The sequence below is a fragment of the Doryrhamphus excisus genome, chromosome 6 (genome assembly GCF_030265055.1).
Source record: "Doryrhamphus excisus isolate RoL2022-K1 chromosome 6, RoL_Dexc_1.0, whole genome shotgun sequence".
Taxonomy (NCBI): Eukaryota; Metazoa; Chordata; class Actinopteri; order Syngnathiformes; family Syngnathidae; genus Doryrhamphus; species Doryrhamphus excisus.
The window spans coordinates 1,482,085-1,508,983 of record NC_080471.1 but is presented as its reverse complement, the minus strand read 5'-3'; the positions used below and the strand labels follow the sequence as shown (position 1 = coordinate 1,508,983).

General features: G+C 37.6%; 2 protein-coding genes across 3 annotated transcripts in view; both read left to right on the top strand.

Moving 5' to 3' along the window:
• sntb2 (syntrophin, beta 2) overlaps positions 1-13,267 on the top strand; it is a 29,265-nt gene extending 15,998 nt beyond the window's left edge. Inside the window, exons 2-7 of the mRNA XM_058076362.1 lie at positions 1,884-2,100; positions 3,925-4,135; positions 5,144-5,286; positions 7,002-7,198; positions 7,294-7,484; positions 9,545-13,267. Of these exons, the coding sequence (XP_057932345.1) occupies positions 1,884-2,100; positions 3,925-4,135; positions 5,144-5,286; positions 7,002-7,198; positions 7,294-7,484; positions 9,545-9,637 (1,052 nt within the window). The 3' untranslated portion in view covers positions 9,638-13,267. The remainder of the gene's footprint in view (positions 1-1,883; positions 2,101-3,924; positions 4,136-5,143; positions 5,287-7,001; positions 7,199-7,293; positions 7,485-9,544) is intronic.
• Positions 13,268-13,489: 222 nt separating this feature from the next.
• vps4a (vacuolar protein sorting 4 homolog A) lies at positions 13,490-26,516 on the top strand. Of its 2 annotated transcripts, XM_058076368.1 has the most exons (12): positions 13,490-13,697; positions 14,406-14,517; positions 14,595-14,739; positions 14,823-14,884; positions 15,002-15,121; positions 16,597-16,753; positions 17,849-17,997; positions 18,300-18,381; positions 20,618-20,837; positions 21,654-21,794; positions 24,346-24,454; positions 24,631-26,516. In XM_058076368.1, the coding sequence occupies exons 1-11, from the start codon at positions 13,677-13,679 to the stop codon at positions 24,445-24,447; spliced, it is 1,311 nt and encodes a 436-aa protein (XP_057932351.1). In that variant the 5' UTR covers positions 13,490-13,676; the 3' UTR covers positions 24,448-24,454; positions 24,631-26,516. The 2 variants fall into 2 exon arrangements, with proteins under 2 accessions (XP_057932351.1, XP_057932350.1); XM_058076367.1 differs by having other exon boundaries at positions 24,346-26,516.
• Positions 26,517-26,899: the final 383 nt, after the last annotated feature.

Here is a 26,899-nt window from a genome sequence, read left to right as displayed (position 1 = left end):
ATTAAGAAGGCCATAGACAGATTTTCTCTGATCTAACTACCAAAATATGACATTTACGAACAAGGAATCCTCCTTTGTTGAAATTTGCACGGTCGGCTCTGGAACCAGTTAACCGCTATAAAGGAATCGGACACCGGTCGTGGGTGTTTCCCACTGTGTCCATGTTTGCCGGGAAACACATGCTTGCGAGAGTGAAGAAAAATAACATAACGGTACGAAGAGGAACGGCAGAAAGGGTCCGTCTGTCATGTGACACAACGAGATACACAACTGGTGCATTCACAAATGGTAACTGGCTTCCTCCAAAATGCTTTTATATGTAGAAGTGGTAAATACATGTGCTATGGTGTATAATATACATATTATTAGTAATACCAAAACTGTCTTTCTATGCTGTATGTGCGAATACACGCACATACACACAGGCCTCGGCGCGATCTTAATATCTCGTCCTGATTCAAGAATGACCTCATCCCTCAAGAGCCCGGTCTCGGGTTTCAGACCAGCACACAAACCTAGTTGTCTCACACTTAGAGGCGCACCATTTTGTCTGCACTTTTACACCTTCCCCTCTTTCCGGCTTCTTTATAGTGCTAGTTTCCTTTTCTCACCGGGGTTCCACACGTTCTAAACGCACCTTTGCAACACATGGAGATATCCTATAGTTATATAGTTATGAATATTTCAAGAAAAAATACATTCATCCTGTCATATAGGTGAAAAAAACAACAATTTTGCTGTTATTTTGTTTTAATTTTCCAAATAATTAACATTTCTTCTTAAATATATTTTGTACATTTTCTGCTGGAAATATTAGGACTTGATTCCCATAATTTGACTTTATTCTTGTAAAGCTATTACAAGTTTTCCAAAAATTAAACATTTATTTTATTTTGTTTATTTTTCATAAACCATGCTACTAAAATTATATTATTTTTCCTCATAAATATTCATATTCTGAGTTTGTTCTTTTTTTTATCCAAATATTTAAGCTTTATTCTCAGAATATTTTTCCTGTAGTTATGACTTTATTTCCATATTTTGACCTTATTTTGTTCCTGTAGTTATGACTTTATTTTCCATATTTTTACCTTATTTCTTTCCTGTAGTTATGATTTTATTTTCCATATTTTGACCGTATTTTTTTCCTGTAGTTATGACTTTATTTCCATATTTTGACCTTATTTTTTTCCTGTAGTTATGACTTTATTTCCATATTTTGACCTTATTTTTTTCCCTGTAGTTATGGCTTTATTTCCATATTTTGACCTTATTTTTTCCTGTAGTTATGACTTTATTTCCATATTTTGACCTTATTTTTTACCTGCAGTTATGACTTTATTTCCATATTTCTTTTTCTGTAGTTATGACTTTATTTCCATATTTTGACCTTATTTTTTCCTGTAGTTATGACTTTATTTCCATATTTTGACCTTATTTTTTACCTGTAGTTATGACTTTATTTCCATATTTCTTTTTCTGTAGTTATGACTTTATTTCCATATTTTTACCTTATTTTTTTCCTGTAGTTATGACTTTATTTCCATATTTTGACCTTATTCACTTGCCATTCTAACCTTTTCCACAACCTACTGCAATTTTTTGCAAATTAAAACTTTATTTAAAACTTTGTTTTGTTAAATTAAAATAAATATAATATTTTTTTCTTTAATGTTTCAACTTTTTGCTACTAAAATGACATTACGTTATTCCTGTAAAATACCTTGTTCTCATTCGTTTTTAGCTCTTTTTTTTTGCTGTTTTTAGTGCCATACATGCTACGTGTACATGCTACGTGTACATGCTACGTGCACGTGTCCAAATGCTTCCATCCAGTCCTCATATGCATGTCATGTCGTGTGGTATGGATCTGCCCCCCACAGTGAAATACATCCGTGAGGTTTCTCCGCTGTTCAAAAAGCCATCCCTGGTGGCGGACCTTCCGTGGGACGGCGCCCGGCCACAGTCCCCCAGCTACAGCGGCAGCGAAGACTCCGGTTCTCCGAAACACAGCAGTTCCTCCTCCAAAGACAGGAAGGTCATCAGCCTGAAGATGTGCTTCATCAGCAGGAACCTGACCATGCCAGACCTGGAGAACAGGTTTGACGTTCATGTCCTACGTTCTACCTTCTTTGGCTGCTGCTTGCTGGCGTCATCATTTGGGAATGACAAACATTTTTATAACCCTTAATACGCATAACTCTTAATACAAACGACGGCTTATACCACTGGTGTCCAAAATATGGTCCGGGGGCCATTTGAGGCTGACGGCTGTTTTTTTTTACTTGCTGTGGCACATTTAAAAAAATTATAGTTAAACAAGAAAACCAAAAAAAAACCACAGCTGCTTTTGCTAAATTAGCAAGAAGAAGTCTTCATTGTACCAGAATAACATGGAAATGTTATGAGGAAAAATAACGTCATTTTAGAAACATGATTTTGAAATATTAAAGAAAACTGTTAATTTTTTAAAATGTTTTTATTAAAATTATAATTTCTGGAAAATTAGCTTGTTATCATGTTATGAAAATAAAGTCATTTTAGAAGCATAATTTTGAAATATTAAAGAAAATCCGTCATTTTTTTTAAATTAAAGTTATGATTTTTGGAAAATTAGCTTGTTATCATGTTATGAGAATAAAGTCATTTTAGAAGCATAATTTTGAAAATATTAAAGAAAAGCCGTAATTAATTTTTTTTTATTAAAGTTATAATTTTTGGAAAATTAGCTTGTTATCATGTTGCGAGAATAAAGTCATTTTAGGAGCATAATTTTGAAATATTAAAGAAAAGCCATTCATATTTTTTTAATTAAAGTTATAATTTTTGGAAAATTACCTTGTTATCATGTTATGAGAATAAAATCATTTTAGAAGCATAATTTGGAATATTAAAGAAAAGCCGTTATTAAATTTTTTTTTTTTATTAAAGTTATAATTTTTGGAAAATTAGCTTGTTATCATGTTACGAGAATAAAGTCATTTTAGAAGCATAATTTTGAAATATTAAAGAAAAAACGTTCATTTTTAATTTTCTTTTATTAAAGTTATAATTTTTGGAAAATTAGCTTGTTATCATTTTACGAGAATGAAGTCATTTTAGAAGCATAATTTTGAAAATATTAAAGAAAAGCCGTAATTAAACATTTTTTTTATTTAAGTTATAATTTTTGGAAAATTAGCTTGTTATCATGTTACGAGAATAAAGTCATTTTAGGAGCATAATTTTGAAATATTAAAGAAAAGCCATTAATTATTATTATTTTTTAATTAAAGTTATAATTTTTGGAAAATTACCTGGTTATGTTATGAGAATAAAATCATTTTAGAAGCATAATTTGGAATTTTAAAGAAAAGCTGTTATTTAAATTTTTTTTTATTAAGGTTATAATTTTTGGAAAATTAGCTTGTTATCATGTTAAGAGAATAAAGTCATTTTAGAAGTATAATTTTGAAATATTAAAGAAAAGCCGTTAATAAAATTTTTATTTAAGTTATAATTTTTGGAAAATTAGCTTGTTATCATGTTACGAGAATAAAGTCATAATTCCGAGAAGAAAATGTACGTCAAGAAAGTTATATAATAATAAAATATTTAATACAATTAACACAAAAAATAATAATTGGAAAATGAAAAAAAAAACGAGAATGAAATCAAAATATTCAGAGAAAAATTTGATGAAAGTTAGATTATAATGGGAATAAAGTCATAATATTACAAGAAGAAAATAAATTACATAAGAAGAAAGTTCCTTCAAGTACTTTCATTTTTTACTTTGGACTCCCCCGGTTAGACTGAGCCAATTCATGTGGCCAATTGACGATCGACGTTTCTCCGCTTTCACTTTCCTTCCTCTCTGAAAAGTCTTCCCGAAATCTGGCGAGTGACCCGAAACGCAGCCGAGTGACCGTTTCCGTTTTTCAGATTATTGGAGCTGTATTCGCCAGACGGTCAGCACACGGTCGTGCTTCGCTGTAAAGATTGTCCCACGGCCAACTCCTGGTTCACCGCCATCCACACCAACATCGCCGCCCTGCTGCCCCAGACCCTGACCCACATCAACGCCTACCTGGGGGTCTCCGCCCCAAACGCCACACAGCCTCACCTCAAACACATCGGGTGGCTGGCTGAGCAGGTATTTTTCAATCACGCATTTCATCCTTCCTACAATGCACTCGTGACTTTGTTGTGTTAGCTCACTGCATACGAAATCCATCCTGGTGGATGCTGGTCTTGCTGGGGTCCGCCAGTGAAACTACAAATTGGCAGAAATCACAGGAAAATCATCACACAGCAACTTAACACTCAAAAGTTACAATTAAAATACATCCATTCATTCATTTTCTACCGCTTGTCCTCACGAGGGTCGCAAGGGGTGCTGGAGCCTATCCCAGCTGTCTTCGGGACTGGACTGGTGGCCAGCCAATCCCAGGGCACATATAGACAAACAACCATTCACACTCACATTCATACCTTTTTTGGAGTCGCTAATTAACCTAGCATGTTTTTGGAATGTGGGAGGAAACCGGAGTACCCAGAGAAAACCCGGGGAGAACATGCATTCCACTCGGTGGAATTGAACTCGGGTCTCCTAGCTGTGAGGCCTGCGTGCTAACCACTCGTCCGCCGTGCAGCTAAGAAATATACAAGATAGGTAAATTAATAATAAAACAAAATGTACATAGAAATATTATATATATTAATTTTAAGTGTCTTTTTAATGCATTTTCGCAGGACACGTAAAATTATATGGCAGGCTGAACCCGGCGTGTTTGACACCCAGATTAAGCTTTGTGAACACACTCACTCGGCGTGTGCACAAAGTGTAAAACTGAAACAGTACTGGGTTGTAGAAGCACACACAGGACGAAAAGAAAGACCACTTCCACACAGGAGGGAGGGAAACACTTCCTCGGCAAGGTGTCGCTGGAAGATCTTGTCTGGCGTCAACGCAATGCAGAAATAGAAGTTTCTGTCTATTTACACCGCTTCCTGTGGAGTCCACCGACCCACCACGGTTGCTAAGCTGCGCGTGGAGCCGACCCCTGCGTGACTCCTCCCCCACGCCACCGCCGATTAGGAAACACGCAGCCCTAGCTTGTGTTCCGGTGCAGAGTAACGACGCGGCGCTAATTGTCCTCAGGTCCACTTGGAAGGGGGGCGGCAGCAGTACAGGCCGGTGGTCCTGGCGCTCACAGAAAAGGACATTTTGCTGTTCGAGTCCGTGCCGTGGAATCGAGAGTCCTGGTCCATGCCGCTGCTCACGCACCCGCTGCTCGCCACAAGGTACGAACGACAACGCGCTAACCCAAACGTGCACCGTACAGGCTTGGAGCACACCATTTCCTGTTGGGTATGACTCCTTTTGAGGAAGTACAGGACACCTCTGATTTCGGATCAACATTTACAACTCCCCATCTCACCTTGATTAGCATCGTTTGCTAGTGACGAAGGAAGCTAACAAGCCATATAGTGAAAAATTAATATATTTAATGGATAATATTTTCTAAAGCAGGGGTCTCAAACTCAATTTACTTGGGGGCCACTGGAGCTAGGGTCTGGGTGGGACTGGGCCGCATCAGGTTTTCCAAAAAAAAAAAAAAACACATTTATTAAAAACTTAAAAAAAATTTTTTTTAAATTAAAAAAATTTAAATTTAAAAAAACTCCAATTTTCTACAATAAAAGCTCTGATAAAACATTCCACTGTTCTCAAATATCTTACTTTTTATTTTTCTACACAAAATAAGATGAAAAATAAATAAAAAATCAAGAATAAAGAAAATCAATCAGTAATAAATAAATATAATAATAATAATAAAACAGCAAATAATAAAAAGTTAAGAAAGCACATATAGTTGGTGGGTAGACAAATGATTTTTTTCATATTAAAATGAACAAAGCATTATTAGAGCCCTGTAGACAAGACAAAACACGACTATAGTCACATTTATACTCTTTTTATTTACAACATATTGCGCAACTGCAGGGTCTTGAGACACATGCTAACCCGCAAACTAGGGAGCTAGCGACCTAAACGGTAGCCTCCAAGTTATTTCCTTTCAACTTAAATAGCCAAAAACTTACCACTTCCACACGGATAGGGAGGATAACTATTAACAGTTATTTAACCTTTAACATGAACATGAATCAAACGTAATCATTTTTTCTGGGTACATGATACCATACAGCATCCATATCAAACTTAAACATTAAACTTTCATATCAAGGCGGGGGCCTCAAACTAGTGGCCGCATGTTTGAGACCCCTGTTCTAAAGCAACATTTGTAGATATGTTAAGAGGTTATATATATTTCAACTAAAAACTGCATCTCTGCTTTTGTGATTTAGATGAAAAAGCCTATTATTATTATCAACTTCACTCTTTTTTTTTTTAAATTATTAATTTGGCTATGTTTGTTTTTTTATTTTCCAAATATTTCAACTAATCTTTCTACATATTCATCTTGTAATATTGTGACTTTATTCCCAAAATATGATGACACTGTCCTCAACCTAATTATCCAACAATTACGACTTTATTTTATTGTTTGTTTTTCATATTATCACTTTTTTGTGACTTTTTTTTCTTATTAGAATTACTTTTTTACGTAATTAAAAAAGCTGTTTTTTTCATTTCTGCCCTTTTTTTAAAAAAAAAAACTTTTTGTGATTTACTGATAATATTATGACTTTTTTCCCTCTACTTAATTTTCAAAAAATGACAACTTTATTTTGTTTGTTTTTCATAATATTTTGACTTTGAAAAATATTTTTTCATATCATGCTCATTTTTTGACCCGCTATATTGAGTTGTGTGCAGCTACACACGATAAACAGCACAGAAAACTTTCTAGATCTTCCAGAATCTGCACTCGAAACCACTTGGATGGGTCTCGGACCCTTCATACTCGGTCCCGAGTGTGGTAGCCTTGACGTTATGTTCGACATAATCAGACATCTTAAAAAAAGCCACGTCGGTTTTGTTCATTTCTATCCAGATTGGTCCATTCCGGCAGCGCCCGCGGGTCTCCTTCCCAGGGTTCAGACCTGGTGTTTGCCACCCGGACCGGCACGGGGCGGGGCATCGAATCTCACATTTTCCGGGTGGAGACTCACTGGGATCTGTCGTCATGGACCAGAGCCCTGGTGCAAGGCGCTCACGCCGCCGCCGAACTCATCAAAGAAGTCTCCATCGGTGAGTGTGGATGCGTTTATATCGGGAGGGGGAGGGGGGTGACGGGGGGGTAGTGACACTGGAGCTTCCATGATTGGCCTGGCTTTTCCACTCAGGCTGCACGCTGAACAGACAAGACGTTCGACTGACGCTGCACTACGAGAAGGGCTTCACGGTGACCAGAGAGTCGGCCGACGCAGCCGGCGGTGCGGCGCTGTTCCGGTACCCGTATGAAAAACTCAAAATGTCTGCCGACGACGGAATACGCAATCTTTACCTTGACTTTGGAGGCCCTGAGGGAGAAATGGTAAGATATGATGCAGATTTATTTAATTCCACGTAATATTAGGTTTTTGTTTTTTTTTTCATTTTTAATTTTTATTTCTTGACCAAAACAAATTCCTAGTATGTGTTTGATCATACCTGGCAATAAACCATTTATGATTCTGATTCTGAAAATAACAACATCTTCGAAGCATAAAGTGGAAAAACTAAGGAAATATATTTTTTTTTTAAGTCGCACAGTGGTCAAGTGGTTAGCACGCAGGCCTCACAGCTAGGAGACCCGAGTTCAATGTTCTCCCCGTGCATGCGTGGGTTTTCTTCCGGGTACTCCGGTTTCCTCCCACATTCCAAAAACATGCTAGGTTAATTAGCCACTCCAAATTGTCCATAGGTATGAATGTGAGTGTGAATGGTTGTTTGTCTATATGTGCCCTGTGATTGGCTGGGATAGGCTCCAGCATCCCCCGTGACCCTCGTGAGGATAAGCGGTAGAAAATGAATGAATGAAAAATAGACATTTCATACCAATTACTCAAGGCTGCACGGTGGCCAAGTGGTTAACACGTTGGCCAAGTGGTTAACACGTTGGCCAAGTGGTTAACACGTTGGCCAAGTGGTTAACACGCCGGCCAAGTGGTTAACACGCCGGCCTCGCAGCTAGGAGATCCGAGTTCAATTCCACCCTCGGCCATCTTTTTCTCCGGGTACTCCGGTTTCCTCCCACGTTCCAAAAACATGCTAGGTTAATTAGCGACTCCAAATTGTCCATAGGTATGAATGTGAGTGTGAATGGTTGTTTGTCTATATGTGCCCTGTGATTGGCTGGCCACCAGACAAAACAGCTGGGATAGGCTCCAGCACCCCCGCGACCCTTGTGAGGATAATTGGTAGAAAATGAATGAATGAATGAAAAATAGACATTTCAATGAGTGTATCAATTACTCAAGGCTGCACAGTGGACAAGTGGTTAACACGTCGGCCCCGCAGCGAGGAGATCCGAGTTCGATTCCACTCTCAGCCATCTCTTTCTCCGGGTACTCCGGTTTCCTCCCACATTCCAAAAACACGCTAGGTTAATTAGCCACTCCAAATTGTCCATAGGTATGAATGTGAGTGTGAATGGTTGTTTGTCTATATGTGCCCTGTGATTGGCTGGCCACCAGTCCAGGGTGTACCCCGCCTCTCGCCCAAAGAAGACAGCTGGGATAGGCTCCAGCACCACTGCAACCCTCCATCTGGTACTTTTACAGTCAGTAACTGTTACATTTGTTCACTTCCTGCTTTCATAATATAGTTAATTTTTTTTTTTTTTGTCCCGTACCGAAGTACTCTGTGATATGAGCATCCAATGCCATAATGTGTACCATAGTGCGTGTCAATATAGTGATATATATAGCACATCATGACTGGTTCAAGACTCTTCATCCAGAAATTGAATAAATGAATGAATAATTTTATGAAAAAATTCAAAAAATAAAGAAAGAAAGAAAACAATCCATGGCATGGCATGGCATCATTCCTTGCGGAAACGTTGGAGTCCTAATTGCAAATATAACATGTCAGAAAGTCGGGGTGGCCCGCCATCTTGCATCATGAAGCCAAATGTTCAAAATGATGTAGAGATAACAACACGGCAAGTTGAAGCAACATCCATCACGTTTTATTTGGCACGGTGGATGAGTGGGTATCATGTTGGCCACACAGTCAAAAAAACCTGGGTTCAAATCTACGTCGTGCATCTCTGTGTGGACTTTACATGTTCATGAGTTTTTTTCCCGAGTACTCCGGTTTCCTCCCACATTCCAAAAACATTCATATTGGGTGCACCAGGGTCCGGGGTGTACCCAAAGTCAGCTAGGATAGGCTCCAGCATACCCCCATGACCCTATAAGCGGTATGGTAATGGTAATGATTATGAGTGCATCCTATAATCAGCTCCCAGTTCCACATGTCCGAAAGGACCCGTAATTTTTTGAAAATGAGATTGTATTAGAAAAAGCACTATGGCAACAAAGTCGTCATTACCAGAAGAAAATCGACGTTGACACCGACGACCTTCATGTGTTGTCTTTTTCTTCCCAGGTGTTTGACCTCCACTCGGGTCCCAAGCCAGTTGTGTTTGTCCTCCACTCTTTCCTCTCGGCCAAGCTCACCCGCATGGGCCTGCTCACATGAAGAAGAACGCCGGGATGTCTTCGCCGAGCACGTTTGACCCCCCCCCCCCCCCCCAAAACCGAGGCATCCTCTCCATTGATTGTTTGCAAAATGTGCCTTTACTCGGATGGTCTCCTTTGCTTCCCACGCTTGCTTTATCGCGACGTTGACGCTCAAAGTTCTCAGGTCATTTTAAAAAAAAAAAGCTTTCAACATTCCATTGGATGATCTGGGTACAAATTGAGGACAGGAAGGAGTAATTTAGACAATCAATAAGCAACGGGAGCCCGAGTTATGTTCCTTGAAATCCTACACAGCGTCGGGCGGTTCCAAATGTTACAATTACCGTTGTTGCGTGACAATCGCAGCCTTTACCACCTTCTCTCCCTGTTCATGGTGAATTGCAACCACTCCGGTTAGCCCCCCCCCCACACCTTTCCGCTATGCAGCCAAAAGTGGCGAGTGTTAAAAATGACAATGTTACTGACGCCGCTATTGTGTTACAGTAACGTCATCGAATGACGTTTCAGACGTTACAACTAGCGCTGACGTTAACAATCGTTTACTTCGTCGCTTCATCGGTTGTTTCCAGTCATCCGGTAATGGGTCGGGCTCCAGACCGGGGGTGTCCAAACTTTGTCCGAGGGCCACACGGTGAAAAAGGAAAAGATGCCATGAAATTATAAACATATAAATATATATCAGGAAAAAACTGCAGTTTTTGCCGGAGGAAAAAAAAGCCTATTATTAGTATCACTCATAATATTACAGGTTTATTTTTGTAAAATTATGACTTTTTTTTCTTAGTGTTTTGGCTTTGTTCTCGGAAAATATATTCTCATAATATTTGGACTTTATTCCCAACTTTATTTTGTTTCTCACAATATTACATTTTTAATATGATATATTTAAAAAAAAAAAAAAAACATTTTAGCTACTAAAGTTATATAATTTTTTTCTCATAATATTACAGGTTTATCCTCATAAAATTGTGACATTTTACTTAAGAATATGACTTTTTTTCCTGATAATATTTTAACTTTATTCTTGTAAAAATTATAGCTGTTTTTTTCTGGTAGTGTTTTTAAATTTCCCAACGATTCCAACTTTCTTTTTGAAAATTTTCTTTCAAGTAATAATATGACTTTATATGACAACATAGGTAAATTCATAATAAAACAAAATGTATATATATAAATATTTTCAAAAGTGTCAAAATAATATGACTTTATTCCCATAATAATTATAACTTTTTACCCGAACCTAATTTTTCAAAAATGACAACTTTACTTATTTAAAAAACCTCTACTATTAAAATGTTTTTTTTTTCTCATAATATAAATTAATTCTCATAAAATTGCAGCTGTTTTTTTCATTTTTGCCGTTTTTTCCCCCCAACTATTTCAACTTTTTTGTAAATTTTCTTCACGCAATTTTGACTTTATTCAAATCATATTTTGACTGTATTCTCATAACATCCTTTTCCTGCAACCTCATTTTTTAAAATTGTTTTGGTTGTGACTCATATTGTTACGGCTTTAAAACATCGTTTTTCTTTAATATTTCAACTTTATGCAAAAATGACACTATTTTCCCCCTCATAATATTACATAATTCCTGTAAAATTATCAAAAATATTTGTGCAGTTTTTCCAATTTTTTTTGCTGTTTTTTTTTCTTTCTTGTTAAATTATATTTTTAGAATGTGCCGCAGGCCGCACTTTGGACACCCCCGCCCCAGATGAGCCAAATCCATATGAAGCGAACATAAGAGTTAGTGTCAACATATCAAAGGGAAACTTGTTTGCCTAAAACACGCAGATAATACGTGTGCTTCCATGGATGACTAAGGAACCCAAACAATATTCTCACATGAGAGGCTGAAAAAGAGTCGTTCAAAAGACTCGAATCGGAGCCGCACAAGTTGAAGGTGTTACGGACCCAAGTATTTTTGTTTTTTGTTTACGTTTTTTTTGTAGGTTTTGATTTATATATTCATTAATAAACCGTGCTATTTTGTGGTTGAATACAGCCTATTGTTAGTAAAAAAAATAAAAATAAATTTTTAAAGCACATGTAAACAAAACTTACGCATTATAACATTGGGTGAGACACACAAGCACCAGAATTGATGGTCGAAACAACAGGCTTTTATTGCAGGCACGATAATCTTATTGTTGCAGTAAACCACACCAAGCTAAAACGCCGCTCTGAACTCCTGACGTCACTTCCTGTCCACCCCCCCCCCCCCCGAACCCCCACAGCACCGAAACACATTTACAGCAACAAGTCTTATTTATGTCTTCTTTTCTCTTTTTATGTCTTCTATATTGGGTCATAGGAGTGTAAATTTGACTATAGGGCTGTTATTTCATGTCTAGAGGGCTCTAATGTTAAAAAGCACAAAAGTTTTCTATGCTCTAATTACCAGAATATTCCATTTAGTGAGTTGTTTTTTTTTTAATTTCCCCAACACTGCTGCTAGTGCACTGCAATGTAGGCACTTATGCACTTAGAAGTAAGTGCGCCAGTCGTACCGCAGCCTAAGTGTAAGTTTAGGACCAATCAGCAATTAGTCGCCAAAACGGCGGCCCCCGTAAAGACGTTTGGCTCAATGGCGGCCATGTTTGTCAACCAATCTTGCTGGTATTTGACACACATGTGCTTTGCTCGTGCCCTAAAGGTGCGTACCAACATTTTTTCGAGTACAAATATTTTTGTACCGTTGTCTCTTTTGCGACTTTTGAGTGCCTGCGTTTGAAATGTAGCCTCCGTATTTAGCTGTATCATTTGCATTGCAGTCGTTTTGCTAAGTGCTTGGTGCTCTTAACCCTTCATGGCTCTTTTTATGCGTGAATGTACAATATGAGCAATATTACTCATTTCTTAAAAAAAAACAAAAAAAAAAAAACAAACACTGACCTGTCCTGTCTATGCAAAGCTATGCTTCCCAGGGCTGGAGCAGCTGAACCAAAGGTTATCAGTAGACTGAATGTGTACTATGCAGTGTATTTTTTTTTACACTTTAGTGAGCAGTATGCAATGTACATGCAACGTAATCACACATGTAAATATCAACCAATAAAACAATGTGACTGTTCTTTTCCCTTTGCTTAGTTGCACTTATTTTATGTTGACCTACTTAAGCATTGTTTGTTTCTTCAATTTCTTGTCAATTTCAACTGAAAGTACCTTTGTTTTGAGACAATATAATGACAACAAAAACATTTAATTGTTTGCTAGTACAATGCGATCGCTATTGACGTGTTTTTTCTTACCTTATATTGGTTGTCTTTGGTGCGTCAGTGAAAAGCAACAATAGCGACATCTGGTGGAAGAGTGAAGTCAAAGCAAGCTCGGATATTATGAGGTTATTATATACGCAAATTGGCGCCAAAAAAAAACAATCGAAGCAATGACAGCCAACCAATCCGTTTCGAACCGTCATGACGCACTATGACGTAACGCTTCAACATAGTCACGTGACATCACGTGATATACAAGCGCCGAAGCTGTGTAATTCAGAAGGTCTGACACAAATATCGAGGAGGCTTCAGGTTCCTTTTACCATCTCTGTTCATAAAATACATGTATAAATATGTCTAGCTCAAAATGAGCATCTAAATGTACGGCTATTATTTTTTCTGTATACTTGTTCGTTAGCACTTACGTTAGCTCTTACGTTCATTAGCTCTGACCCAAGGATGTTCAATAAAACCCAATTTGATCATCACTTCTGGGCTTTATTTCACCGGAGACACTACAGTAAAACTATGTTTGCAAATGCCGTTAATGGTCTGTTTTGGTTTGTGTTTTTTTTAATTCTTTTACTTTGAAGGTTTAAACCGGAATCAGCTCTTCTGCGCTACTTGTTTGTTTTCCGGTCGAGGCGGCGCTGTCAACCTTGCTAGCTAACAACACGGGATTAGCCTTGTTTTGTCATGTCAATATCAAGACATATGTTCACAACACGGCGCAGTTTATCTTTATTTCGTCACACAGCCACAGCTGGGCGGCGTTGAAGAAATATATCTGGGCGGGGAGAAGAAGTGTGAGATGAAATGACAACGTCAACATTGCAGGTAGGCTGATTTTAGTCAAGCTATCTTAGTGTTAGCTTAACTTTAGCAGACCAAATGCTAACAGCTGACGCTGCAGTAAGCTAACATCAGCTAAGCATAAAATAATTGCTTATTTAATTCTTTTGACTTCCCATTAAGTGTGTGGCGTCTTTTTTCTGGAAGATGTTAAAAACACTGCAGTGCACCCGATATATCGTCGGTAAAAGGGCTGAGCTATCTGTGCGCACATCAAAGTGCCTCCGTTTATTCTAGGGGTGTAACGGTACCCATCGTCACGGTTCGGTACGTATTTCTCGTACGGTTACAGCCACCGTAGGTGAGGAAAATGCAAAACTGCCTTTACTAAATACCTGTAATGATTTTTTTTAATATGAAACATAAAAAATACTTGGCATGAATGAGATGAAACGGCATATTTTCATTGAGAAAAAACACAAATGGGCGGGTTTTCATAGAGAAAACATTTGGGGGACCAAAAATAAGTGAATTTGCATGGATATGTTGAATAATAAATATGCAAATATCCTTTGTATACTGCTTCCGTCATAGCCACTCTGACTTCTCTTTAACACAGACTGAATTTGATGCCCTAAACATCTACTGTACCTCTGTCCTGAATATATATATATATATATATATAATTTGGTAGGTTATAATACTGAAAACAAGTTGCATTGAAGTGTTCATCCTCCATCCCTCACATGTCAGAAAGCGATCGATCTCGTGACCAAAGCCACAGAAGAAGACAAGGCGAAGAATTATGACGAGGCATTGCGTCTTTACCAACATGCCGTGGAGTATTTTCTACATGCTATTAAATGTGAGTACTACAGTCTGAATATGCTTCCGCGTCAAGCCCATGCTGATGTTCTTCACCTGGTTTGCGTTTTATGTCAGATGAGGCCCACAGCGACAAGGCCAAGGAAAGCATTCGAGCAAAGTGCATGCAGTATTTGGACAGAGCGGAGAAACTGAAGGACTACCTGAAGAACAAGGACAAACAAAGCAAAAAACCTGTGAAGGAGTCGCAGAACAATGACAAGTAAAGTCATATCAGCATTCCGACTCACGAGTCCGATCCTGTAGCTGCTTTCATGTATGCTTGCTGCCTTGTGTTTCGTGCAGGAGCGACAGCGACAGTGAGGGTGAAAACCCCGAGAAGAAGAAGCTACAAGAGCAACTTATGGGTGAGTGACAAAGATATCAAGTTTGCCGGTGCTTTTCTTAAACCAAGCTGTGGTTTGGTTTAGCTTCCTTGTGAGGTACCTGTATTGTTCACTATGCTAACTGTCCGCTGTGTGCAGGTGCCATTGTAATGGAGAAGCCCAATGTCAGGTGGAATGATGTGGCTGGACTCGAGGGAGCCAAGGAAGCTCTAAAGGAAGCCGTCATCCTTCCCATCAAATTTCCTCACCTCTTTACCGGTATGGCATCAATACACAGACATTCCAAACACACCAGCATAATAATGTGATTTTCAAGAGAAATCAACAATCCTAAAGACGCTACTTTGTGCTATCTCGTGAGGTGCTAGCATGCTAACTGTTTGCATGTTAACATTTTAATATTAAATTGATAGCAAAATGCAAATATATGCACGGCATGATGTAGGAACACTATAGAACGGCCTTGGCACTTGCACTACTTTTTGCTAGGTGCTAACATGCTAACTGTCAGCATTTTAGCTATTTTAATGATGTCACAAATTACATAGCAAATAGATATGGCACGACGTAGGGGTGCGAGACAATTAGCACTTTGGCTGCTTTGCATGTTTGCTAACTGTTAGTATGCTAGCATTTGAGTCATTTTAACGTCAAAATGTACTTTGCACGTGGTATTTTGTAGTTATACTATAAAATTGCCTTTGCACGTTCGACACATAGTCGTAGTTTGCTAAGTTTTAACATCCTAACTGTTAGCATGTTAGCTATTTTATTGATGTCAAAATGCAAATAGACATGGCATGGCGCAGGGACGCGAGAGAAACTGCTGCCTTGGCGCTTTGGCTGCTTAGCACGTTTGCTAACTGTTAGTATGCTAGCATTTGAGCTGTTTTACTTACGTCAAAAGGTACTTATTACGTGGCATGTTGTAGTTATACTGTAAAAATGCCTTTGCACGTTCGGCACGTAGTGCTAGTTTGCTAAGTTCTAACATCCTAACTGTTAGCATGTTAGTATTTTAGCTATTTTATTGATGTCAAAATGCAAATAGACATAGCATGACGCGAGGACGCGAGATAAACTGCTGCCTTGGCACTTTGGCTGCTTAGCACGTTTGCTAACTGTTACTATGCTAACATTTGAGCTATTTTACTTACGTCAAAAGGTACTTTGCATGTGACATGTTGTAGTTATACTATGAAAATGCCCAACACGTTCGGCACGTAGTGCTAGTTTGCTAAGTTCTAACATCCTAACTGTTAGCATGTTAGTATTTTAGCTATTTTATTGATGTCAAAATGCAAATAGACATGGCATGACGTAGGGACGCGAGAGAAACTGCTGCCTTGGCACTTTGGCTGCTTAGCACGTTTGCTAACTGTTAGTATGCTAGCATTTGTGCTATTTTACTCATGTCAGACGGGTACTTTACACATGGCAGGATGCAGGCACAGTACACTATAAAAATGCTATGTGCTAGCATAGTAAATGTTAGCGTGTTTTTTTGCCAATATTTTTTACATTAAGAACCGCCAATTTTTCCGCTTTATAAATTCTTTTGCTGTCCTCGACTTTCCCTTTTACGTCTCGAAATGTTTAAATAACATGTTGTTACAACATTTGCTGAAGATAAGAGACATACGTGATATAACTGCGGCAGTCAATGCACTCCTTGTGTAGTAGCACTGTCATCTGCACACACAGTATGTACCTCAAGGTGTGTGCACTGTCAGGTAAGCGGACGCCATGGCGGGGCATCCTGCTGTTTGGGCCACCAGGGACGGGGAAGTCCTACTTGGCCAAGGCTGTGGCGACCGAGGCCAACAACTCCACCTTCTTCTCCGTCTCCTCATCGGATCTTATGTCAAAGTGGCTGGGTGAGAGCGAAAAGTAAGTGTACTACTTTACTTTGTCATTGTAAACACAATATACAGTCTACAGCAGGGGTCTCAAACATGCGGGAAAGTTTAATGTTAGTGCGGCCCGCGCAAGTTTGATATGGATGCTGTATGGTATCATGTACCCAGAAAAAAATATTACGTTTGATTAATGTTCATGTTAAAGGTTAAATAACTGTTAATAGTTATCCTCCCTATCCGTGTGGAAGTGGTAAGTTTTTGGCTATTTAAGTTTAAAGGAAATAACTTGAAGGCTATCGTTTAGGTCGCTAGCTGTCTAGTTTGCGAGTTAGCATGTGTCTCAAGACCCTGCAGTTGCGCAATATGTTGTAAATAAAAAGAGTATAAATGTGACTATAGTCGTGTTTTGTCATGTCTACAGGGCTCTAATAATGCTTTGTTCATTTTAATATGAAAAAAATCATTTGTCTACCCACCAACTATATGTGCTTTCTTAACTTTTTATTATTTGCTGTTTTATTATTATTATTATTATTATTATATTTATTTATTACTGATTGATTTATTTTCTTTATTCTTGATTTGTTTGTTTATTTTTCATCTTATTTTGTGTAGAAAAATAAAAATTAAGATATTTGAGAACAGTGGAATGTTTTATCAGAGCTTTTATTGTAGAAAATCGGAACCAAAGCACTGAAAAAGTTAGTATATTTTTCTCTTTTCAATAAATGCGTTTTTTTTTGTTTTTTTTTTGAAAACCTGATGTGGCCCAGTCTCACCCAGACCCTAGCTCCAGTGGCCCCCAAGTAAATTGAGTTTGAGACCCCTGGTCTACAGTCTTCATGCTTTATTTAATAAATGAGAGCATTTCTTTGAAAAAGTGCTTTTTTAAACACAGAAAATGTACACAATACTGAGGTACAGATGTAGTACCGCTGCACCCCTATTATAGATCTCTTCGATATGGAAGGTGTCCTCAGACCACCACCTCTATGCCCCAGTTTTTGTATGGTTCGGCTTTTTTAAAATTATTTTTTTAATGTCACTAGTCGAGGGTGTATTTCGTGTTATTTCAAATCCCTGAAGTAACATCTCTGCTCTAGTCGTGTATCTTTTTTCCCCTCAGGCTTGTCAAGAATCTGTTTGACCTGGCTCGCCAGCACAAACCTTCCATCATATTCATTGACGAGGTGGACTCACTGTGTGGCTCCCGGAACGAAAATGAAAGCGAAGCAGCTCGGCGAATCAAGACGGAGTTTCTCGTCCAAATGCAAGGTGAACGGAAGCCTTTTGGATTCAACGTCCAGTTTCATTTTTGGCTCCTAATTGATTTATTTTTCTGTCAAAGTCATGTCAGGTTAATGAATGAACACATGAAATCACATAAAACATCACATCACATAAAATGCGTGTTATTTGTTCACAGAACAGTAAACAAAAAATATGTATCTGTTTCCTTCCTTCCTCCTTTCAAGCACTGTGCCTTGCGCTGATGTGACGCTCAAGCACACTACGTATTTCCGGGTTTTGGAGTAATAAGAAAAGCATACATGTTTTTGGTGTCTGCTGTTTTCTAGGTGTGGGAAACAACAACGATGGTATTTTGGTTCTGGGGGCCACCAACATTCCCTGGGTGCTTGACTCTGCCATTCGGAGAAGGTCAGCGCTCGCTATTGTTGCACTTATCACTTAATGTTGCACTAGCGGGGATACTCCTAAAACAAAAAAAAATTGTTACCTTGTAAAAAAAAAAAAAAAGTAAAAATTCTTGGTTATTGTCAAGGTAGAAATGTGCATCTTTAAAAAAAAAAAAAAAGAGCAAATATTGTTGGTTATTGTCAAGGTAGAAATGTGCATCTTTAAAAAAAACAAAAAAAGAGCAAAAATTGTTGGTTATTGTCAAGGTAGAAATGTGCATCTTTAAAAAAAAACAAAAAAAGAGCAAAAATTGTTGGTTATTGTCAAGGTAGAAATGTGCATCTTTTAAAAAAAAAAAGAGCAAATATTGTTGGTTATTGTCAATGTAGAAATATGCATCTTTAAAAAAAACAAAAAAAGAGCAAAAATTGTTGGTTATTGTCAAGGTAGAAATGTGCATCTTTAAAAAAAAAGAAAAAGAGCAAAAATTGTTGGTTATTGTCAAGGTAGAAATGTGCATCTTTAAAAAAAAACAAAAAAAGAGCAAAAATTGTTGGTTATTGTCAATGTAGAAATGTGCATCTTTAAAAAAAAAACAAAAAAGAGCAAAAATTGTTGGTTATTGTCAAGGTAGAAATGTGCATCTTTAAAAAAAAAGAGCAAATATTGTTGGTTATTGTCAATGTAGAAATGTGCATCTTTAAAAGAAAACAAAAAAAGAGCTAAAATTGTTGGTTATTGTCAAGGTAGAAATGTGCATCTTTAAAAAAAACAAAAAAAGAGCAAAAATTGTTGGTTATTGTCAAGGTAGAAATGTGCATCTTTAAAAAAAAACAAAAAAAGAGCAAAAATTGTTGGTTATTGTCAAGGTAGAAATGTGCATCTTTAAAAAAAAAACAAAAAAAGAGCAAAAATTGTTGGTTATTGTCAAGGTAGAAATGTGCATCTTTAAAAAAAACAAAAAAGAGCAAAAATTGTTGGTTATTGTCAATGTAGAAATGTGCATATTTAAAAGAAAACAAAAAAAGAGCAAAAATTGTTGGTTATTGTCAAGGTAGAAATGTGCATCTTTAAAAAAAAAAAAAAAAAGAGCAAAAATTGTTGGTTATTGTCAATGTAGAAATGTGCATCTTTAAAAAAAACAAAAAAAGAGCACAAATTGTTGGTTATTGTCAAGGTAGAAATGTGCATCTTAAAAAACAAAAAACAAAAAAAGCAAAAATTGTTGGTTATTGTCAAGGTAGAAATGTGCATCTTTAAAAAAAAAACAAAAAAAGAGCAAAAATTGTTGGTTATTGTCAAGGTAGAAATGTGCATCTTTAAAAAAAAGAGCAAAAATTGTTGGTTATTGTCAAGGTAGAAATGTGCATCTTTAAAAAAAACAAAAAAAGAGCAAAAATTGTTGGTTATTGTCAATGTAGAAATGTGCATCTTTAAAAGAAAACAAAAAAAGAGCAAAAATTGTTGGTTATTGTCAATGTAGAAATGTGCATCTTTAAAAAAAAACAAAAAAAGAGCACAAATTGTTGGTTATTGTCAAGGTAGAAATGTGCATCTTAAAAAACAAAAAACAAAAAAAGCAAAAATTGTTGGTTATTGTCAATGTAGAAATGTGCATCTTTAAAAAAAAAACAAAAAAAGAGCAAAAATTGTTGGTTATTGTCAAGGTAGAAATGTGCATCTTTAAAAAAAAAAGAGCAAAAATTGTTGGTTATTGTCAAGGTAGAAATGTGCATCTTTAAAAAAAACAAAAAAAGAGCAAAAATTGTTGGTTATTGTCAATGTAGAAATGTGCATCTTTAAAAGAAAACAAAAAAAGAGCAAAAATTGTTGGTTATTGTCAATGTAGAAATGTGCATCTTAAAAAAAAACAAAAAAAGAGCACAAATTGTTGGTCATTGTCAAGGTAGAAATGTGCATCTTTAAAAAAAAAAAACAAAAAAAGAGCAAAGATTGTTGGTTATTGTCAAGGTAGAAATGTGCATCTTAAAAAAACAAAACAAAAAAAGAGCAAAAATTGTTGGTTATTGTCAAGGTAGAAATGTGCATCTTTAAAAAAAAAAAAGAGCAAAAATTGTTGGTTATTGTCAAGGTAGAAATGTGCATCTTTTTTAAAAAAAAGAGCAAAAATTGTTGGTTATTGTCAAGGTAGAAATGTGCATCTCTTTCTTTTTTACCTGCAAATGAAGCTGCTTGCCACACAAGGCTGAAAATTGTACTGTCCACTGTTCAACTGGTTGTCTCTGCTGTTGATCAGATTTGAGAAGCGCATCTACATCCCGCTGCCGGAGGAGCCGGCCCGGGCACAGATGTTCCGCTTGCATCTGGGCAACACGCCTCACAGCCTGAGCGACGCCGACCTGCGGCAACTCGCCCACAAAACAGACGGCTACTCCGGCGCTGACATCAGCATCATCGTGCGGGATGCCCTCATGCAGCCCGTTCGGAAGGTCCAGTCGGCAACACACTTTAAAAAGGTGAACTTCCATGGAGCTCCTCCATCGAGGTAGCTGCTATGAACAGCAAGCAAAAACGTACACGAGGGCTGGGCAAACCTTTTGACTTGCAAGGCACATTTGTTTGGAAACTTTGGACGAGGGAGCTGATTGGTTCCAGACCCGACGATCATAAGTGAATTTCCATGAAGTTGGATTCCATAAAATAACACCCCTATAGTTACCTTTACACTCCTAATCCTAGATAAAAGCATGTCAGACATAAATAAGACTTGTTTTGCTGATGAGTATTGCTTTAAGTGTATTCCAGTGCTAAGTGAGCTGAGTGGGAATTGGACAGGAAGTGACGTCGTGGGTTCCGAGTTGAGGATTATCTTGGCGTGGGTTATGGCTGCAATAGTACCGCATGTTAGTGATTATAATTATGTGTACTTTATAGGGAAATAGGAGTGTAAAGATGATTATAGGTTGTTATTTCATGTCTAGATTACATGTTAGAAAGCACATTTAGAAGGTCATAAACAGGTTTTCTATATGATTAGCTACCAAAATATTCCAAAATTAACGTATCACGGTTGGGCCTGGAACCAATGAACCATAATAAACAAGGGATTATTGTGTAGTTTTGACAGAATATCCATCCATCCATCCATCCATCCATTTTTTATGCCGCTTACCCTCATTCGTGTTTTGACAGATTAAGACAGCCACACAAAGTGAGCATCAAGCTACCAAGCATGCTTTGTGGCAGGGTGCCATGTTGACACGTGTGTTAGAAACAAAATACTGCTAAAACCAATCATCTCCTGTGTGTGACCATTTCCTGTGTGACTCCAGGTTCGTGGGCCGTCCCGCAGCAACAACCAGGTCATGGTGGACGACCTCTTGACCCCTTGTTCCCCTGGCGACCCCACTGCCATAGAGATGACTTGGATGGATTTGCCTAGCGATAAGCTACTGGAGCCAATAGTCTGCATGGTAAGATATGCTCACCTTCTATCGCTTTAGCAGCCGTGGAAGCCAAAACACAAGAAGTGGCGGGTGAGGGCATCTGGGGGCCCCTAAGCAAGCCTTGGCTTGTAGCTTTAGTGTTAAGCTAATAGAACAGGGGTGGGCAAACTTTTTGACTCACAGGCCGCATTGATATGACAAAATTTACGGGGTGGGGGGTGGGGGGGGCAGACTATATATTTTACACATAACAGTCCACCTGGTATTATTGTATCTGTAAAATTGTCATGCAATCTGCTATTATTATTTATTATTTTATATTTAAATATTTTAAAAATAATAAAATATTATAATAATTACAATAACATTAAAATAATAATTATTATATTATTATTATGTAAAATATGCAAATATAACAATAATATTATAGATAATTAATATAATAATTAGCATTAATATAATAATTATAATAATCGAATAATAATAATAATTATTATTATTATTATTATTAAGTGCTTGTGTCCCTTTTTTCAGGAGCACTTTGTAAACAACAGACCATGTCAAAAAACGAAATTGATAAAACCATCAAAAGGTTGGCTCAGGCCATGATGCCAGGTTGAGTTTAAATGAAATACTTATATGAATACTGGAAAGATTGGGCGGGCCGTATTCAAACACTTGGCGGGCCGGATGTGGCCCCCGGGCCGTAGTTTGCCCACCCATGTAATAGAACAACACAAAAACAGAGGATTTTTCATTATATTATATTAATATTATATAATAATATAATACAACATATGAATAATATAATTATATTATGAAATTATAATTATATATTAAAATTATATAATTATAAAAATAATCTAAAATAATAATAATAAAAAATTACAATTAAAATAATTTTTAAAAATTACAATAATACAATAAAAATAATACAACTTGTGCTACCAATTGATTAAAATATATAATTTGTGATTCATCGCATTTGTCCATAGTTAACAAGTAATTAATCACAGTTAATTGCAGATAGATGTTTTAGTTAAATTTGTCAAAACTGCAATATCTATATCCCCCACTAGATGGTGGGATTGTGTTGTCAACAACTTAAGTATTAGTATCATCCATGGCAGGGGTGTCTTTTTGTTTGGTTATTCTCTCATAAAATGATGACGTTTGAAAAATAACATATTTTGTCTTTAATATTTCAAAGATCAAGACCTTTTTTCCCCTCATATCATGACTATTTATTAAAATTGCAACTTTTTTCTCTTCATATTTAGACTCTACTCTCATAACATAACTTTTTTTGCAACCTAATTTTTCCCAAAATGCTAAATATTTGAAAAATAATTGTATATATTTGTGAAATATCTCTACATTATTCTCATAAAATGACATATTTTTGTTGTTGTTGTTTTTTTTAATGTATTTTTAGAATGTGCCGCAAGCCGCAAATGGCCCCTGTGGAGTACTTGAGACACTCCTGCTCTATGAGCTTTCAAATGATCTGTAGAAAGTTGATCAGAAATTAATTAGTTAAGTATTAAGTAATCATTAAAAGTATTCCCATATTTGTATCAATAAATTGTAGGTTCAATACACGTTACACATTTTTAAACACAAAAAAATCAAAATGTCCTCTATATTTTAGTTGTTGGTTTGATTTTAAGCTCATTCAAATCAAATCAAATCAACTTTATTTGTATAGCACTTTTCCTGCAAGGAGATGCAACACAAAGTGCTTTCCAGAATTAAAACAATTTCCACAATTAAAAAGGAAAACAATGAAGCAAAAAGAAAGCCCCTCCTTCCCACCCTCCATACTAGACCCACACACACAATCACCCACAGTAGGGAGACATGGCATGGTACTGAGGAACAAGGAAACGCCTCCATTGGGGCCGTCCACACTGGGAGGAGCTGCAGGCCGTGCCATCGGAGGACCAGCACCCGGGCCCCCCGACTCCGTTAGACGGGCGGACCCCCACATTAAAGGGAGGAACCCCCAGCCGGCCGTGTCGAAGGGACCCAAGGATGGCACCCCCTCAGCATACCCGAACAGCCCCCAGTGTGGAGGACCCCCCTGAGGAAACACTGGAGTTAGAAGCTAAAGACTAAGAGCAAAAAATAGGACTAAAAGATAAAACATAACACTGGAGTTAAAAGCTGAAGATTAAGAGCATAAAATAGGACTCAAAAGATAAAAACAAAACACTGGAGTTAAAAGCTGAAGAATAAGAACATAAAATCGGACTAAAAGGATGAAAACATAATAAAAGCTTAACAATATTAGTTAAAAGCCTGATTAAAAAGGTGCGTCTTTAATCTTCTTTTAAAAATATCAATCATTGTGTTACTGTAGTTTGTCAAAATGGAAAGTAAGGGTTAAGTATGTAAATATGCTCTCCTGGGTGGGCGCCCACCTTATATAATAGCTGGGGAACAAGTGTTGAAATGTGTGAGAACGTCCAGAAGATGCACAGCCGACCTGCACCGCATGGCATTGTTAACCGTACGGTATGTGGATGGGAACAAAAGACGACTAGAATGACTTTCTTATCCCCCCCCCCACTTCCAGTCAGACATGCTGCGTTCTCTGTCCACCACCCGTCCAACGGTCAACACTGAAGACCTGCTCAAGGTCAAGAAATTCACTGAGGACTTTGGGATGGAAGGCTGAGTGCAAGGTGACCGTTTTCTCCCTTTCGCTCCAGACCTTCGATAACACCTTTGCCCCCCCCCCTCCTCCCCCCCACACACATGGTACCATCACCTCTTTTGGGTTTCATGGTGGATCGCAAATTAGATGAGTGAAAAAAAGAAGACAATGTATTTCTCCTATTTTAATTCTCCACTCTGCTAGTTTTGACTTTGTGCAGAGATCCGACTGAATGCTACGATAGAAAAAAACGTTGTTGTGACTCCACCCCTACCCTACCTTCGACCACGAACTGCAAAAACACTAAGAACAACTGGGGGTGACGCGGTGTGATCGCGCAGAGGATGTTCCACACGGAGACCTTTCTCTCGACTGAAGGATGACAGTGGGTGGTCATGGTACACGTTGCTTTGCTTTCAAGGAACAAGAACCACAAGCATCTCCCGCCGGCCTCGCAAGTACACCGTTAAGTGTTTTTTTATTATAAGAGTCATTGCTGCCTCCACCGCCATGTTGTTTGCCTAGGGGTGGGCCATACTGCACGACACTATCCATCCGATACCAAGTACTGACACACCAAAAACATTTCACTTCAGGCTCATTGAATGATTTGGGTGATTTTACCTTCAATTTATTGAATTTATTGATTATAGTCAGAATAAAACATTTTTTAGGAAAACAAAGCAAATGCAGTCATCCCTCCCATTGCCATGGAATCCAATTTCTCGGCTTTACTACTTTTAAAAAAAATAAATAAATAAATAAAACATGTGGTTGAATAGGACCCATTATTAGTCCAAAATATGCAGATTTATTAAAATCTTACATAGTTTTGGCTTAAATGAAGCATTTTCAAGAATAAAAGTGGTTAAACTCAACTCAAATACAAAATAAAAGCATTCGGAAGGTGAATTCAAAGAGGTTGTGTATGTAGTGTTCAACAAAATGTTTAGCCAGACACACAATCCTCACACTATCCCGAGGGAACACATTTATGCGACACGCATGAGGATCACTTCTATTTATGCCTGAAGTGTCTTATTTTCTCTTATTATGTCTACTTTTTGGGTAATAGGAGTGTAAAGGTTACTATAGGGGTGTTAGTTCATGTCCAGAGGGCTCTAATGTTATAAAACTTTTTTTTTTAATCCTACTTGGCGGAAATTAATTTATCGGAGTCGAGTCTAAACGAGGGATTACTGTATTTGTTTTTGTGAGCAATTGAACAACATGTAAATGCAACAAAAGACACCGATTGCCTTTTTATTACTTACAATTGTTTGAGTAAAATTAAGTCAATAAGGCAAAAAAATTGAAAACAATTGAAAAATATCGATTTCGTCACGATAGCGTTCATTAATACTGTCGCCATACTTGCTATCGGTGCTACCCGATACTTGATCAGCCCACCCCTAGTGTGTTCTGTAAGCTAGGAAAAAAATGACAAAAAAAGTACTTTGAATTGCTTGAGGTCATTTTAAAGTGTTCAAGTCTGTCCTGTTTTATCGACATTTTGTCTTCAAAATTGACTGCTATCACACACATGCATTCATGTCGAAATGACGACGACATTCAGTCAGTCCCTCCCCTTCCCGATACGTAGCCGAGCTGGCGACTGTTACGGGTGCTAAGTGTCCCGTCACTTCGCCTTTCGAGTGTTTTTCAGCGCGCCATCCCTGCAACTTCCGAGTGCGAACGCACTTCTGCACCCAAACGCCAATTCCGACACGGCGCATTTCAGCCGTTTGTACCCATGCCTCCACGTAGGACACGTTCACTTCCTACATACAGTACAGTATACAGTACCAGTACCAAATACAGTACCTGATCAGTGATGGACTGCGAAATATTTATTCATTCTGTAGCACGTCTCACTAACGAGGCGCTGCAAAGACGTGAAACTTTTAAGTTCTCCTCGCCGGTAAACCAGAAGCTGGATATTTATGAGGTGTCACCACTGCACCGGGATTACCAGGACGTGTAATAGCATGGCTGTGTTTACACACTTATCCAATTGTCCGTGTGTAAACAGACGCTGGTCATGTCAACTACTAATTGAAGGTGCATTAATAAAAACTAACATTTCAGTGCTTTTGGACACTTTTATTATATCATTCATACGATCCGGGACAAATATTAATCATCAAGCTGAGGTCATTAACCACCGGGGTTTGACGTGGGATGGAAAATTACCAATAACTTTCCATCAGAATTTATCTTTTTTTTTTTTTTTTTTTGTGTTTTTTTTTTTTTTTTTTTTGTCCCGTCCAGCCAATGGGGCAGATAGTATTGTTGATCTAAATGCCCTTACATGCTAGACAGATTTGCTCTGTGTCAGGAAAGGTGTTGGCTACAACTTCCCTGTACCATGAAATTTTATTTGCCGTTATTTGATGTCTTTGTTATGCCATTTGGGACGACCGGACCGGAGCAAGAAGAAGAACAGAAAAGAAGAAGAGAGAAGAGAAAGGTG

Excerpts from the sequence above, each read along its gene's own strand:
- vps4a (XM_058076368.1), top strand. The coding sequence starts at position 13,677 with ATGACAACGTCAACATTGCAG. Across the intron at positions 13,698-14,405 it reads TGACAACGTCAACATTGCAG|AAAGCGATCGATCTCGTGAC; the intron begins GTAGGCTGATTT and ends CTCACATGTCAG. Across the intron at positions 21,795-24,345 it reads TGGAGCCAATAGTCTGCATG|TCAGACATGCTGCGTTCTCT; the intron begins GTAAGATATGCT and ends CCCCACTTCCAG.